Source organism: Rana temporaria, chromosome 4, assembly GCF_905171775.1.
Source record: "Rana temporaria chromosome 4, aRanTem1.1, whole genome shotgun sequence".
In the NCBI taxonomy this organism is placed as follows: Eukaryota; Metazoa; Chordata; class Amphibia; order Anura; family Ranidae; genus Rana; species Rana temporaria.
The window spans coordinates 377,479,171-377,496,865 of NC_053492.1; the positions used below are offsets into that span (position 1 = coordinate 377,479,171).

Genomic DNA, 17,695 nt, shown 5'->3' on the forward strand with positions numbered 1-17,695 from the left:
GAGGAATTGATACAAGGAAATGCGGGATGGACGGCCACACTCCAAAAAAAACATAAGGTTGTCTTCATTGTAAAAAATTGATAAAAAAATGCACTCCAAAACAAGCAGAACACAGGGAAAAAAGCCTACACGTTTCACACTCTGATTAGTGCCATGGCCATGATTAAGCGCTAATCAGAGTGTGAAACGCGTAGGATGTTTTCCCTGTGTTCTGCTTGTTTTGGAGTGCATTTTTTATCCATTTTTTACAATAAAGACAACCTTATGTTTTTTTTGGAGTGCGGCTGTCCATCCCGTCTTTCCTTATATCAATTGCTTCGTGCATTGCCAGCACCCTTGGTTTCCTGAACCGGTGCAGATTTTCCCAACACACCCACCTGGAGTGGTTACTCCCTTCCCTTGGAGTGGAGGAACTTGATCGGTTGTGTCCTGACCTCAACCTAATAGAACACCTTTGGGATGAATTAGAGCTGAGACCTTCTCATCTAACATCAGTCTCACTGTGCCCAAACGCAGCCACTGCTCCATGCCATCAAACGCAGCCACTGTGCCATCAATTTGCACCACTGTGCCATGCCATCAAATGCAGCCACTGTGCCATCAATTCGCACCACTGTGCCATGCCATCAAATGCAGCCACTGTGCCATCAATTCGCACCACTGTGCCATGCCATTAAACGCAGTCACTGTGCCATGCCATCAAACGCAGTCACTGTGCCATCAATTCGCACCACTGTGCCATGCCATTAAACGCAGTCACTGTGCCATCTATTGTCACCACTGTGCCATGCCATTAAACGCAGCCACTGTGCCATCCATTGTCACAACTGTGCCATGCCATTAAACGTAGCCACTGTGCCATCCATTGTCACCACTGTGCCATGCCATTAAACGCAGTCACTGTGCCATCTATTGTCACCACTGTGCCATGCCATTAAACGCAGCCACTGTGCCATCCATTGTCACCACTGTGCCATGCCATTAAACGCAGACACTGTGCCATCAATTGTCACCACTGTGCCCTTTAATGGTCGCCGCTGTGCCAATTGTCCCCACTGTGCCCTGTAAATTGCCTCCCCCCCCCCCCCGCCCGGCACTTACCTTTACTGGAGTCAGGCATCCACGTCCCACGATGTCTTCTCCCATCCTCGATGACTGACAGGCGTCTCAGCCAATCAGGTTACCGGTAGCCAGCCTGATTGGCTGAGACGCCTGTCATCTTATCCAAGGGGCGTACAGTCTGTGCGCTTCGAGAATAAGCTTCCGGGACACGAGGGCTGTATTGGGAAAGCCTATCAGAGCCGCTGGCTTTGATAGACATTTCCGTACAGCCAACCAGCTGGCGTTATTCAGATGGCCGGACATGAGCGCCGACCATCTGAATAACAGCGGCAGCGGCGAAAATAACATAGATTAATCTATGTTATTAGACTCAGTGGCGGTGAGAGCCAGAGGGGGCGGCGCTCCAGCGCCCTCTATGGACGAACCGCCACTGGCCTGACCTCACAAATGCACTTCTGGAAGAATGGTCAAACATTCCCATAGACACACTCCTAAACCTTGTGGACAGCCTTCCCAGAAGAGTTGAAGCTGTTATAGCTGCAAAAGGACGGGGCCAATTCAATATTGAACCCTACGGACTAAGACTGGGATGCCATTTTAGTTTATGTGCATGTAAAGAAAGGTGTCCCAATACTTTTGACAATATAGTGTATCTTTTTTTTTTGCCCCTTTTTTGCCCCTTCGGCGAAGAACACACCGCCCCATCCCCTTGGTTCTCCTCATTTAGCCCCTCACCTCATCTCAGCCCTGCACTCCTCCTTCCTCCCTTGTTCCCTATTCAGTGTTATATTTTAAAAATAAACTTGAATGTAGCAACCAAAACTGAATGAGTGATCTTTCACATGCACAGGAAACTTGAAGTCTCAGCTGTAAATCGCTGCAGTCATGAATGGAATACAGGGAATGAAACTAAATGCAGGGAGTGTTAAAAACTCAGAAAAATTGTTGTGCAAATATTCATTTCTACCATTTACAATCATACTGTCATCCAGAATAGAACATTAATGCCCTGTACACACGATTGGAATTTCCGATGAAAAAAGCCAGACGGAATTTTTTCATCGGATATTCCGACCGTGTGTGGGCCCCATCAGACTTTTTTCCGTCTGAGTTTAGAAATAGAACACTTTCCGATCGTCTGTAGGGAACACCGACGGAGAAAAAAACATGCATGCTCAGAATCAAGTCGACGCATGCTCGGAAGCATTGAACTTCCATTTTTCTGGGCTCGTCGCCGTGTTTTACGTCACAACGTTTTGGACGGTCAGAATTTGGTTTGACAGTGTGTATGCAAGACAGCTTGAACGTAATTCCGACGGAAAATTCCATCGGATTTTATCCCATCGGAAATTCCGATCGTGTGTACAGGGCATAAGGCTCCATTCACACCCAAGAGTAGCGACAGCTGCTGCAGCATGTGTTTTTTTTTTTTACGTTTTTTTTTTTTGTGGAGCATTTTTTGAGCGGCACCATTGATTTGAATGGGCCTCCCTTCTCCCCAAAAATGCTCCAAAGAAGCTCATGTACCAAATCTTGGCACAGAGCCAATCTCACTGCGTTTGGGGTGTCATTAAGAAATAATGGCATTGCAAACATGTTCCGCTGCAAATCTGGAATTGCGGGCAGAATCGCGGCGATGCCGACTACGGTTCAAAACGCTCAGGTGTGAACGGAGCCTAAACACAAACACTTGTAGCCTCAATGCATGAACACATTTCTTAAAGCATAAACCCAAGAACAAAAATAGAACACATTGCAGTTTTCTATTCTCTAGATGTGGTGGCTGCATTTGTTTACATTTTTCAGAACATTTCAGCAAGTACAGAAAATATTCATTGATCTTGCCAGAAAGGCAACGCCTTGTCATTTCCTGTGAGATGAGATGGAAGTACAATGTTATCTTTCTTTTGTAAACTACTAAACCTAATCACCCCCATATAGTACAAATGATCCAAGGCAGTTATGTTTGAAGTCCAGCTTGGATGCCAGCCATAGCTGCCTCTATAGATACAGAGGGGGAGTGAGCGTAGTCACTCAGGGACAGAACACATATTATTTGCAGTATTAACAGGTAAAAAAAAAAGAGAAAACAGCCTGAAAAAGTGAAACATTCAGCTACCTCATCTAGAGGTCGACCGATATGGGTTTTTCTCTGGCCGATGCTGATGCTGATATTTGGAAATCGGGGCGGCCGATGGCCGATATGTGTTGCCGATTTTTGCCGGCCGATATTTTAGGCCGATTTTTTTATTTTTTTTGGTGGCACTGGCTCATGGCACTGGATGCCACTAATTGGCACTGGAAGATGGCACTAGCAGAAGGCACTGATTGGCAGGTGCCACTTATTGGCACTGGCAGGTTGCACTGATTGGCAAGTGGCACTGGTTGGCACTGACTGGCAGGTGGCACCAATTGGCACTGGATGGCAATAGTTAGCACTGGCAGATGGCACTGGTTGGCATTGGCAGGTGGCACTAATGGCTTTAGTTGGCACTGGTATTGGCACTGGATGGTGGCACTGGTATTGGCACTGGATGGTGGCACTGGATAGAAGGTGGCACTAATTGGCAGTGGATGGTGGCACTGGCAGGTGGCATTGGCAGATGGCACTGGACGGCAAGTGGCGCTAATTGGCACTGGCGCAAAAAAAAAAATAGTGTCACCACCCTCAGTACAGAGTCAGACCCCCTCTCCCTCCAGTATAGACACCCACCCCCCTCCTCATTACAGACCCCCTCCTCATTACTGACCCCCTTTTGACACCCACCCCCCTCGTAGTACAGACACCAGAGAGCGGTGTCTGTCCCACGAGCGCAGGCCCCTCCTCCTCTGTGGGTGTAAACATAGAGGAGGGCCGCCGCACTGGGTGTACCAAGATGGCCGCGGCTCTGGAGCTAGGCCGAAGCCGTGGCCTTTTCCGCGGATTGCCGCTGCGGTCACAGCATCAGGAAAGGCCGCGGCTTCGGCCTAGCTCCGGAGCCGCAGCACCGCTAGTGGCCATGGTAAATATCGGCCAAATTTGGATAAAAATCGGCCGATGCCGATTTCTCCAAAACGACCAAATATCGGCCGATATATCGGTCGACCTCTAACCTCATCTAAGGACTGGCAAGCTGCAATATATTACATTTTGTTTTTGGGGTTCAATACTCTTTACATTTTATGCACACAGATGTATATAGGCTTAAAATGTTTCCTTAAGTGACCCTTTAAGGCACAGGTGTCAAACACAAGGCCCGCGGGCCGAATCCGGCCCTCCAGACCCTTACTTTCTGCTTTCAAGCAATGCATCCAGCTTCTTCCCAGCAGCAGGAAAGGGGGGTGCACTGTGATGTAAGGGAGAGTGGGGGACCCAACTTCTGATGGTAGGGTGGCTCTTGACATCTAATGTAAAGGGCAGGGGATGCGCTGATTCTGGGTTACAGGAGTGCACTCCTGTGACCCACATGAACAGTATGGCCTCAAGAGTTTTGGCCATATTTCTCTTTTAATATCACTTCAAGTTTACCTTTTAAAAATGTTGGTCAGAAAAATCTTTCATTTGACTAGTATTGAAAAAACAGTAACAACCAGAACCCCCGTTAAACGGTAAAGTGTAATACATTTTCACCAGGCACATATTTTGAGTTCTTGTAGCATTTATGGTAAAGTAATTATTGATATGACTTTCACATTTTACGATCTTGAATTCCCAAAACCACAATCACTATATGCTAAAGACACTAGCAGGTGTCTGAATGTCCCATCACAATTTCTGAAGAGCACCTCCAGTGTCCTAAGATGCCACGTGGTTGTCAGCGCCATTTGTCATCCTAATGGCTCATCATTATGATGGGCAGACTTACCAACAAGAGGCGGAAGCTGGTTGTATGTCGTAAACGCCACAGTATTTCAGCTCATGGAGGACTCTGTAAAAAAAAATGACCCGCACAGGTAGGTACTTATAGTAAACATGGACACTTTAAAGTGGTTGTAAACCCTTTACAACCACCTTAGCCTACAGGTAAGCCTAGATCAGGGCTCGACAAATCCTGGTCGCCAGGTCGCCATGGCGACTAGAAATAGGGTCCTGGCGACTTGGCGTGGTTTTTTTTGTGAGCTGGCGTCATCTGGTGGTGAGCCGTTGGTATTACAAGTTATTACCACCAGATGTGTAAGCTGGCGCCATCTGGTGGTGGCCTTTGGTATTACAAGTTAAGCATTACAAGTGAAACAGCAATTCTAATGTCAATTCTCACTATTTTTCACTGCCATCTTCTTCCCTCTAATTAGAACCCCCAAACATTATATATATTTTTTATCCTAACACCCTAGAGAATAAAATGGCGATCGTTGCAATACTTTCTGTAACGTCGTATTTGCGCAGCGGTCTTAAAAGTCCTTAAATCCCCATTTTTTTTAATATCATGAAAGATAATGTTACGCCGAGTAAATTCATACCCAACATGTCACGCTTCAAAATTTCGTCCGCTCGTGGAATGCCGACAAACTTTTACCCTTTAAAATCTTCATAGGCGACGTTTAAAAAAATCTACAGGTTGCATGTTTTGAGTTAGAGAAGGTCTAGGGCTAGAATTATCGCTCTCGCTCTACCAATCGCGGCGATACCTCACATGTGTGGTTTGAACACCATTTACATATGCGGGCGCTGCTCACGTATGTGTTCGCTTCTGCGCGCAAGCTCGTCGGGACGGGGTGCGTTTTCTGGCTCCTAACTTTTTTAGCTGGCTCCTAGATTTCAAGCAAATTTGTCAAACCCTGGCCTAGATTAAGACTTACCTGTAGGTGCTTGAAATATCTCCCAGGCCTGCACGGTCTAGGAGATATTTGCAAATCGCCGTACATTGATTTGTTCTGCACATGCGCCAGAGTTAGAAAGGGCATGCTGTTCCGTTTCTAACTCGGGTCATGCCGTGAGCGGAGGCTCCCACGCGCATGCGCGGGAGTGACGTCATGCGACATTACGCAACTCCGGCCACTCACAGAGCCGTAGTTCGTGGCCCTGCAAGGAAGAGGGGTGAAGAATGGTTGCTCGCTACTTGCAAGGAAGACAGGGACATCGCAGGCTTCTCCTGCAGGTAAGTGTCACATAATGGGTTACTATGCGATGCATAGCCCATTATGCTTTACCTTTGCAGGGAAACAAAGAGGAAGTAACACCCATCAGTGTTTACTTTCTCTTTAATGCTCTAGGGTGCAAAAAAAGTGAAGCTGGTCAATACACAGCGACTGAGCCAAATTCAATATTTCATACACAGGGATTGCTCAGCTTGTACGAGGAATTTGCTCCAGGCTCTCCGTGTTTTGTAGCTCCTTTGCATAGAATCTCAAGCTGGCCACAGCTAGAATTTTGAATGCAAACAATTCATACGGAAATTATCAGAACGTTCGAATGTCATTCAAAAGATTTTGTTTGCTTTTAACATTTGATTTTGAAAGGAATGGACTTTGCAGAAGGAATACCACATACACCGTTACAAAATTCATTCATTCATTTAAAAAAATTCCATCCTGCTCCTTTAAATATTCTTGTTACTGTGGTCAAAAATTAACCGTTAGTAACGGCACCCTCAGTGCGCTTGCGCGCCGTAGACATCGGTGCAGTCTTTTGGAAATATCCGTGTAGGTTTAGGAGATATTTGTTGCACCTACAGGTAAGCCTTAATCTAGGCTTACCATTAGGTCTAACTGGTCTGTAATGCCCTGTACACACGATCGGTCCATCCGATGAAAACGGTCTGATGGATTTTTCCATCAGTTATCCGATGAAGCTGACTGATGGTCAGTAGTGCCTACACACCATCAGTTAAAAAACTGATCGTGTCAGAATGCGGTGACGTAAAACACAACGACGCGCTGAAAAGAAATGAAGTTCAATGCTTCCAAGCATGCGTCGACTTAATTCTGAGCAGGCATGGATTTTTTACCGATGGACGTGCCTACAGACGATCGTTTTTTTCTATAGGTTTTTTATCCATCAGATAATTTTAAAACAAGTTCCTAATTTTTTAACCAATGGATAAATAAACGATGGGGCCCACACACGATCGGTTTAGTCTGATGAAAACGGTCCATCATACACAGGCCATACACAGGCTGATACACAGGCCATACAAAGGTCCATCATACACAGGCTGATACACAGGCTGATACACAGGTCCATCATACACAGGCCATACACATGCTGATACACAGGCTAATAATACACAGGCCATACACAGGCCATACACAGGCCATACACAGGCCATACACAGGCTGATACACAGACTGATACACAGACTGATACACAGACTGATACACAGGCCATACACAGGCCATACACAGGCCATACACAGACTGATACACAGACTGATACACAGACTGATACACAGACTGATACACAGGCCATACACAGGCTGATACACAGGCTGATACACAGACTGATACACAGACTGATACACAGGCCATACACAGGCTGATACACAGACTGATACACAGACTGATACACAGACTGATACACAGGCCATACACAGGCCATACACAGGCCATACACAGACTGATACACAGACTGATACACAGACTGATACACAGACTGATACACAGGCCATACACAGGCCATACACAGACTGATACACAGACTGATACACAGACTGATACACAGACTGATACACAGGCTGATACACAGGCCATACACAGGCTGATACACAGACTGATACACAGGCTGATACACAGGCCATACACAGGCCATACACAGACTGATACACAGACTGATACACAGACTGATACACAGACTGATACACAGGCTGATACACAGGCCATACACAGGCTGATACACAGACTGATACACAGGCCATACACAGACTGATACACAGACTAATACACAGACTGATACACAGGCTGATACACAGGCTGATACACAGACTGATACACAGGCCATACACAGACTGATACACAGACTGATACACAGGCCATACACAGGCCCAGATGAAACCCTGCGAAGCTACCGAGTCTATGCTTGCAGACATTGGGCACAGTAGAGTAAAGCGCACTAGTATTTGGCACCCGTCCTTCCCTCCATCTGTCATATATTTCATACAATCATTGCACACAACATTTCATTCAAGTTTTTTCAGCCTGTCGTAGTATACAATTCTCCAATATGAACAGCCATAGTACACAATAAAAATGTAAACTTTACCTATCCTAATTAATTTCTCTAACAGATTACTAAACAATAGATGGCCTTCTGCGTTTTGCTACCTAAATCTAGACCTGGCCTGGCAATATCACTTTGGCACCTGAAAGAATAGCAGATGTATCCAGGGAGTCAGGCTCAGATCAATAAAACCGAAGCAATGCAACAGATTTGAAGCTGAACAAAAAATACCCCTACAGTGTCCCCCTTCCCCTTGCAAGAGTAAAAGTTCATTTTTAAGTAGGGTACCAGAGGTTGGGGGTGGTAAAATCCCATGTTTGTGCTGCGTTTTTGCCACCCCTCAATCGCCCCCCCTTAGGCAGTGGCCAGGGGTGTACATATGCTTTTTTTTTAAAAGTGTGCACATTCTTATAGCTACAACCTCAGTAAAAAAAACCATCCCCTGTCAGCATGCTGCAGAGAAGGACCCATCATCTCTGTGTGGAAGCAGTGGTCTCTCTGCAGAGGCACAATGTCAGAGCTTTCTAATTGGTAGGGAGCATGAGCTTTCTAGCTTTCTGGGTTGCCCTGGCTCCTTAGTGTGATGCTTGGCTGGTCAGAAAAGACCTCATTCCTGTGGAATCCCAGCAAGGATCCATGCACCTAGAAGACAGTACCAGAGAAATGTCATCCCAGCAGCCAGATGAGGGTAAGGGAGTTTGAGCAGCTGGCTTCCCATCCCAGCAGCAGACAGTGCCCCAGAATGATGATGCCACCCAGCAGAAGAGCTGGCAACAGAGCAGAGTGCTGCTGGCCTCTGTCGCCAACTAACAAAAGGATGAATTTGGAGGGAGTGGATGGGACTACGGTCCCCACCTGTATACCCCAGGGATGCTGGGCAGTCGCCCCAGATCCCCAACAGCATGATGGAGTGAGCCCAGTCACACTGTGTTCTCTCCAGCTGCTGAAAGGGCTCCAGGGAGGAGGGCCAGTCCGCACTGCTCCCCAGCAGCGGGTATGTTCTACGAGAGAGGCAGAGGCTGGCTGAGTAAGTACCGTATTTATCGGCGTATACCGCGCACTTTTTTCCCCTTAAAAATCAGGGGAAAATCATGCGTGCGCGATATACGCCGATCCGTGCTGGGTTTGAACGCCGCCGCCGACATATACCGAGCGCAGTACACTCGGCCAGGCTCGGCTCCCCTCGCGGTCATGCCCTGTGCCGCCTCCTAGCCTTTATGCGAGATGAGCCGAGCGTGCCCGAGTGTACTGAGCTCGGTATATGTCGGCGGCGGCGTTCAAACACAGCGCGGGAAGCGGGGATCGACTAAAAAACAGCGCGGGAGAATCAGTGAGGACTCCACCAAGGCCGCAGACGGACGCCGGACCGGACAAGGCCGCTGGGCAAGACACCAATGAGGGGCATTCAAACTAAGTATTTTCTTTTTTTCCTGAAATTTCCCTTCCAGGTTGGGGGTGCACGCTATACGCCGGGGCGCGCTTTATGAAGATTAATACGGTAATGCTCTGTTTGGGAAAATTTGTTGGGGGTACGGGCATTGAGGGACTGGAACTATAGACTAACCTCAAAGTCAACCCGTCTGGGGTCTCCTGTGTTAGTCCCCTGCCCAAAGGGGAGTGATGTGATGGAAGTCCATTTGAGAGGGGGGCCCATGGAACCCAGCTTACCTTATAGAGGTTGGGAAACCCCCATCTCAGCCCCCCAATGCCCCTCTTATGTTTAAGTTACCCTGTATCTATTAGGGGCACAGGTTGACGGAGCAAATAATGGACAACTACTTAATGGATGCCAAGAATGTCTTTTGGATTACTACAAATCGGACAGTAATATTTATCAACAATATTTCTCAATAAATATAGGAAGACTATTCCTGGTTTGTTTGATTCTGAACTATACATGTTAATTAAAAGAGCTGGTCACATTGGCCTATGTTCATAAGCCATGTACTCCAAATGTAGGAGCCGGACAGTCTACCACTGAGGTCTCCTGCAGGTGTTCTGTGTTTATACTTATGATAATGTGTAATGTACTTTGTTTTACCCTTGCTGCCGGGCAGTCTGGTAACCCAGGCTGGTTTAAGCGACTAATTAAAAAGGGGTTGTAAAGGTTCCGCTATTATTATTATTATTTAAACAAACATGTCATACCTCCACTGTGCAGTTTGTTTTGCACAGAGTGGCCCCGATCGTCCTCTTCTGGGGTCCCATGGCAGCTCCTACCCAGAAGAGCTAATCCCCTCTGGGAAGTGCTTTCCCAAGGGGTTTAGCTTGCGGGCGCGCTCCCGTGCCATACAATCGGCATCTATAGCCGCCAATTGTATGACTCTCCCCTGCCCCTCAGCGGCCGCGTCATTGGATGTGGTTGACAGCAGTGGAAGCCAATGACTTTTTTATGGCCTGCAGTGACACATCAGCTCATAGGCATTCTGTGCCTGGGTTTCTGCAGCCTCCTGGGATGTACAACGGGGGTTTCCCATAGGGCTCTGGGAGTAGAACGCATCATTGTGTCCCATTAGGGGCCAGCGATGGCGAACCTTGGCACCCCAGATGTTTTGGAACTACATTTCCCATGATGCTCAACTACACTGCAAAGTGCATCAGCATCATGGGAAATGTAGTTCCAAAACATCTGGGGTGCCAAGGTTTGCCATCACCGTCCTAGGCCATAACGGTGGCGGGTGGCAGGACTAACAAAAAAATAAAAATAAAAAGCGAGGAAAAGTCACCAAAGCCCTGTTTCTATTAATATTATTAATTGTGCAGAGAGGCAGAGGCAATGACCTAAACTTTATCTGCAGAGTAAACTTTTGCTTTAAGCCAGGCCTCGAGAAAATCTGGGCGACCGATCGCAATTGCGACAAGAAATTGTGACCTGGTGCCTGGGGAAGCTTAAGCCTGCAGAAGGCCGCAAAGCCGATGCCTCAATTAACGGCCGGCGCCCACCGGTAATTGAGGCCGCGGCTTTGCGGCCTTCACAGAAGGCCTGTAGAAGGCCGCAAAGCCGCAGGCCAGCTGGTAATTGAGGCCGCGGCTTTGTGACCTTCTGCAGGCCTCAGCTTCCTTCTGTGATCTGGCGCCATCTTGTGGTGGCCGTTGGCATTACAGGTTACATTACAAGTAGCAAAACAGCAGTTCTAATGTGTTTTTTCACAGCCATCTCCTTCCCTCTAATTAGAACCCCCAAACATTATATATATTATTTATTCTAACACCCTAGAGAATAAAATGGCAGTCGTTGCAATACTTTCTGTCACATCGTATTTGCTCAGCGGTCTTACAAGCGCACTTTTTTGGGGAAAAAATACACTTTTTTTAATTAAAAAAAAATAAGACAACAGTAAAGTTAGCCCAATTTTTTTTATATTGTGAAAGATAATGTTACGCCGAGTAAATGGATACCCAATATGTCACGCTTCAAATTGCGTTAGCTCGTGGAATGGCGACACACATTTACCCTTTAAAATCTCCATAGGCAACGTTTAAAAAAAATTCTACAGGTTGCATGTTTTGAGTTACAGAGGAGGTCTAGAGCTAGAATTATTGCTCTCGCTCTACCAATCGCGGCGATACCTCACGTGTGTTCTTTGAATACCGTTTACATACGCGGGCGCTACTCACGTATGCGTTCGCTTCTGCGAGCGAGCTTGGCGGGACGGGGCGCGTTTTTTGTCTCCTAACTTTTTTAGCTGGCTCCTAGATTCCAAGCAAATTTGTCAAACCCTGCTTTAAGCAATAAATCAAAGACAATTGTTTAGCCCTGTAACACTGGAGGAATTTTCAAGCCCAGACAGGATCTATTCCTCAGATGTAAACACTGTACTCGGCAGGTGTTGTGTCATGAGGAACGCACAGCGAGGGACGGACAGCTTCTATACATAGAGACTCCACCTGTACCAAGCACTACAAGTGTTCCCATGATATCAATGCCGCACTTAAAGTGGATTAGACTCCAAAGCGGCCGCAGATTACAGCCCCGGATTCCAGGCACCGCAACGCTCATGGCACCGTCACATAACCCTTGACTGAACGCCGCATTGTTCTATATCAGACATTTCATCACTACCACTTTCACATTGTTTCTTTTTTCTTTTACAACACACATCAATGGTTACCAAAGACAGACGCACAAAGAATTTCTATATACAGTGCCTTGAAAAAGTTTTTATACCCCTTGGAATTTTCCACATTTTGTCATGTTACAACCAAAAACATAAATGTATTTTATTGGGGATTTTATGTGACACAAAGTGGCACATAATTGTCAAGTGGAAGGAAAATGATAAATGGTTTTCAATTTTTTTTTTTTTACAATTAAATCTGTGAAAAGTGTGGCGTGCGTTTGTATTCAGCCCCCCTAGTCAATACTAGAGGTAGACCGATATGGGTTTTTCTCTGGCCGATGCCGATATTTAGAAATTGGGGAGGCCGATGGTCGATATATGATGCCGATTTTTGTGGCCGATTAAAAAAAAAAAACACACCAACCTCACCCACTCCACTCCTTCCTGCTTACTCCTGTCACTCAAGCACACACTTGATGTCCTCAGTACAGATGGCACTGGTTAGCACTGGCAGGTGGCACTGGTTTGGAACGGACAGATGGCACTAATTGGCGGTGGCACTGACAGGCACTAGGTTTTGGCACTGATTTGTGGTGGCACCGGCAGGTTTCACACTAAGCCGAGTGTAACTAATAGAGAGGAGATAGAGAGGAGCTGTCAGCTCTGGCTGTATGTTTAGGGTCGTTGTCCTGCTGGAAGGTGAACCTCTGTACCAGTCTCAAGTCTTGTTCCTATTCCAGACAGGTTTTCCTCTAAGATTGCCCTGTATTTGGCTCCATCCATCGTCCCATCAACTCTGTCCAGCTTCCCTGTCCCTGCACCTGCTGAAGAAAAGCATCCCCACAACCTAATGCTGCCACCACCATGTTTCACAGTGGGGGTGATGTGCAATGTTATTTTTCTGCCACGAGTAGCGTTGGCCAGAAAGTTACATTTTGGTCTCATCTGACCAAAGCACCTTCTTCCACGTGTTTGCTGTGTCCCCCACATGGCTTCTTGCAAACAGGACTTGTTATGGCTTTGATTCAACAATGGCTTTCTTCTTGCCACTCTTCCATAAAGACCAGATTTGTGGAGTGCATGACTAATGGTTGTCCTGTGGACAGATTCTCCCACCTGAGCTGTGGATCTCCGCAGCTCCTCCAGAGTTACCATGGGCCTCTTGCCTGCTTCTTTGATTAATGCTCTCCTTGCTCGGCCTGTCAGTTTAGGTGGACAGCCATAGCTTGGTAGGTCTGCAGTTGTGCCATACTCTTTCCATTTTCATATAATGGATTGAACAGTGCTCCGTGAGATGTTCAAAGCTTGGATGTTATTTTATAACCTAACCCTGCTTTAAACTTCTCCACAACTTTATCCCTGACCTGCCTGGTGTGCTCCTTGGCCTTCATGATATCGGTTGTTCACTTAGAATCACTAAAGGATCTCTAACAAACCTCTGAGGGCTTCACTGAACAGCTGTATTTATACTGAGATTGAATTACACACAGGTGGACTCTATTTGCTAATTAGGTGTCGTCTGAGGGCAATGGGTTCCACTAGATTTTAGTTAGGACTATCGGAGTAAAGGGGGCTGAATACAAATGTACGCAGCACTTTTCACATATTTATTTATTAATGGTGTTCCTTTCAGTTCACAATTATGTGCCACTTTGTGTTGGTCTGTCCCATAAAGTCCCAATAAAATACATTTACGTTTTTGGTTGTAACATGACAAAATGCGGAAAGTTTCAAGGGGTATGAATACTTTTTCAAGGCACTGTACACTTATTTAGTGCTTCTTGTAGTGAATAAATAGAAGTGCCACATGACAATTCGTTAGTTTGTTGCGTGTTAGTGGCGCGCAGTGCGTCCATATACCCGCCCCTCCCCCCCTCCTGAAGTGTTTATTGCAGAACAGCTTTACTACATTGGCACAAGTGCTTTGTGAGTGTGGCTTTAGGATTTACAATTTGTTTACACTCTTCTGCATGCATAGGGGTTCATTTACTAAAGGCAAATAGACTGGATTGCAAGTGCACCTGCTCCAGAGCTTAGTAAATAAGGTGAAGCTTCACTTTGAAAAGAGTACCCAATCACATGCAAGGAAAAGAAAAAACAGCATTTTTGATTGGATGATGGAAGTCAGGAGAACTTCTGCTCATTTACTAAGCTTTGGAGCAACTGCACTTTGCAGAGTGCACAGTCTATTTGCCTTTAGTAAATCAGCCCCATAGGCTTTAGACACGCAGTTTGGACTCAACCCCCAACTGTGCCACCCTGAAGCTGCATATGAATGAAAGTGGATGGGGGTGTTTACATGCTGCAGCAAAAACTACCCAACATGTCACAATGTATTCATGCAAATGGAGAAGTGCCAAAGGTCCCCCATCACTGTGTGCCAGGGGGGGGTGGCACAGGTGGGGGGAAAGCGTCACATCTCCTTCTCACTGCCAGTCAGTCACCCCTGAACAATCCTCCAAACACACAAAAGAGGTAGATTTAGATGCTCTCGTGTTGTGATGTGTTTTTAAACCCGTTCTTAAAAATAAATTCTGTATCCTGTATGTTATTAGCGTGTTGTGGTGCAATATATGGTGTGACATCAACCCATAGGATAGAATTCTTCTTGTGACGGGCAATGCAGCCCAACACTGCTGGGATAGTCAGCACCCCTGCACATCATCTGATTACAGAGCCAGACAGGTGAGGTCTCAGATCCCCCCACATTATAATCAGTGTACAGATCAGGGGTGCTAACACCCCATTACAACCAGTATACAGATCAGGGGTGCTAACCCCCCATTACAACCAGTGTACAGATCAGGGGTGCTCATCCCCCTATTACAATCAATATCAGATTAGGGGTGCTAATCCCCCCCATTACAACCATTGTACAGTTTAGGGGTGCTCACCCCCCCCCATTTCAATGTCAGATTAGGGGGTGCTAACCCCCCATTACAATCAGTGTACAGATCAGGGGTGCTAACACCTCATTAAAACCAGTGTACAGATCAGGGGTGCTCATCCCCCTATTACAATCAATATCAGATTAGGGGGTGCTCAACTCCCCATTACAATCAGTATACAGATCAGGGGTGCTTATCCCCCTACTACAATCAATATCAGATTAGGGGTGCTAATCCCCACATTACAACCATTGTACAGTTTAGGGGTGCTCCCCCCCCACCCCATTTCAATGTCAGATTAGGGGGTGCTAACCCCCCATTACAATCAGTGTACAGAACAGGGGTGCTAACACCCCATTACAACCAGTGTACAGATGAGGTGCTCATCTCCCCATTACAATCAGTATACAGATCAGGGGTGCTCACCCCCCATTTCAATGTCAGATTAGGGGGTGCTAACCCCCATTACAATTAAAGAGATGGGGTGCTAACACCCCATTACAATTAGTGTACAGATCAGGGGTGCTCACTCCCCCCCACCCATTTACATTTTTAGATTAGGGGGTGTTCATCTCCCCCATTACAATTAGTGTACAGATCAGGGGTGCTCACTCCCCCCCCCCCATTTCAATGTCAGATTAGGGGGTGCTCACCCCCCATTACAATCAGTGTGCAGATCAGGGGTGCTCATCGCCCCATTTCAATGTCAGATTAGGGGGTCCCCCCATTACAATGAGTGTGGGGATGTACAGTACGGAGTAGGAGAAGTCTGCTATAAGTTGTAGATGAGAGATGATCTCCGATCCATGGGGGGGACAACCTGCCCCGGGTGTCCTGTGATCGGGGACCCTACAGAGCCCCACATACATTACTATATAAATCCGGGTCCCCCTCCTCCTACCTGACAAGGCGCCCTTTCCTCGGTCCCGGAGAGGTCCCGGTGCCCGGTGTGTGCTGAGAGCACAATGTACCTTCCTTCACCCCCCACAGACATTCATAGAGCTGCCAGGATCCACGGCTCATCCCAGAGCGCATGTGCACGCCCGGCCCCCCTCCCCCCGCCTGCTCCGGGTGAGACAATGACAAGACTTCTGAGGAGGAGGAGGAGGGGCAGAGCCCGGGGACAAGGACAACCTCACTCTCCTCTGTCACCTGCCCGGGCACAGCCACAGTCACTGCTCCCAGCACAGCCTCTGTCTCTTCTCCCAGCACAGCCCATGTCACTGCTCCCAGCACAGCCTCTGTCTTTTCTCCCAGCACAGCCCATGTCACTGCTCCCAGCACAGCCCATGTCACTGCTCCCAGCACAGCCCCTGTCTCTGCTCCCAGCACAGCCCCTGTCTCTGCTCCCAGCACAGCCCCTGTCTCTGCTCCCAGCACAGCCCCTGTCACTGCTCCCAGCACAGCCCATGTCACTGCTCCCAGCACAGCCCATGTCACTGCTCCCAGCACAGCCCCTGTCACTGCTCCCAGCACAGCCCCTGTCACTGCTCCCAGCACAGCCCCTGTCACTGCTCCCAGCACAGCCCCTGTCACTGCTCCCAGCACAGCCCCTGTGTCACTGCTCCCAGCACAGCCCATGTCACTGCTCCCAGCACAGCCCATGTCACTGCTCCCAGCACAGCCCATGTCACTGCTCCCAGAACAGCCCCTGTCACTGCTCCCAGCACAGCCCATGTCACTGCTCCCAGCACAGCCCCTGTCACTGCTCCCAGCACAGCCCCTGTCACTGCTCCCAGCACAGCCCCTGTCACTGCTCCCAGCACAGCCCCTGTCACTGCTCCCAGCACAGCCCCTGTGTCACTGCTCCCAGCACAGCCCATGTCACTGCTCCCAGCACAGCCCATGTCACTGCTCCCAGCACAGCCCATGTCACTGCTCCCAGCACAGCCCCTGTCACTGCTCCCAGCACAGCCCATGTCACTGCTCCCAGCACAGCCCATGTCACTGCTCCCAGCACAGCCCATGTCACTGCTCCCAGCACAGCCCATGTCACTGCTCCCAGCACAGCCCCTGTCACTGCTCCCAGCACAGCCCATGTCACTGCTCCCAGCACAGCCCATGTCACTGCTCCCAGCACAGCCCATGTCACTGCTCCCAGCACAGCCCATGTCTCTGCTCCCAGCACAGCCCCTGTCTCTGCTCCCAGCACAGCCCATGTCACTGCTCCCAGCACAGCCCATGTCACTGCTCCCAGCACAGCCCCTGTCTCTGCTCCCAGCACAGCCCATGTCACTGCTCTACTCCCAGCACAGCCTCTGTCACTGCTCCCAGCACAGCCCCTGTCACTGCTCCCAGCACAGCCCCTGTCACTGCTCCCAGCACAACCCCTGTCACTGCTCTACTCCCAGCACAGCCCCAGTCACTGCTCCCAGCACAGCCCCAGTCACTGCTCCCAGCACAGCCCCAGTCACTGCTCCCAGCACAGCCCCTGTCACTGCTCCCAGCACAGCCCCTGTCACTGCTCCCAGCACAGCCCCAGTCACTGCTCCCAGCACAGCCCCAGTCACTGCTCCCAGCACAGCCCCAGTCACTGCTCCCAGCACAGC

At 48.3% G+C, this 17,695-nt stretch overlaps 1 protein-coding gene across 2 annotated transcripts in view; it reads right to left on the bottom strand.

Annotated features, from left to right (window-relative positions):
- The window catches only part of RIN2 (Ras and Rab interactor 2), a 263,520-nt gene extending 247,323 nt beyond the window's left edge, over positions 1 to 16,197 (bottom strand). For both annotated transcript variants that reach the window (XM_040351005.1, XM_040351004.1), the window contains exon 1: positions 16,048 to 16,197. In XM_040351005.1, the coding sequence (XP_040206939.1) occupies positions 16,048 to 16,140 (93 nt within the window). In that variant the 5' untranslated portion in view covers positions 16,141 to 16,197. The remainder of the gene's footprint in view (positions 1 to 16,047) is intronic.
- Positions 16,198 to 17,695: the final 1,498 nt, after the last annotated feature.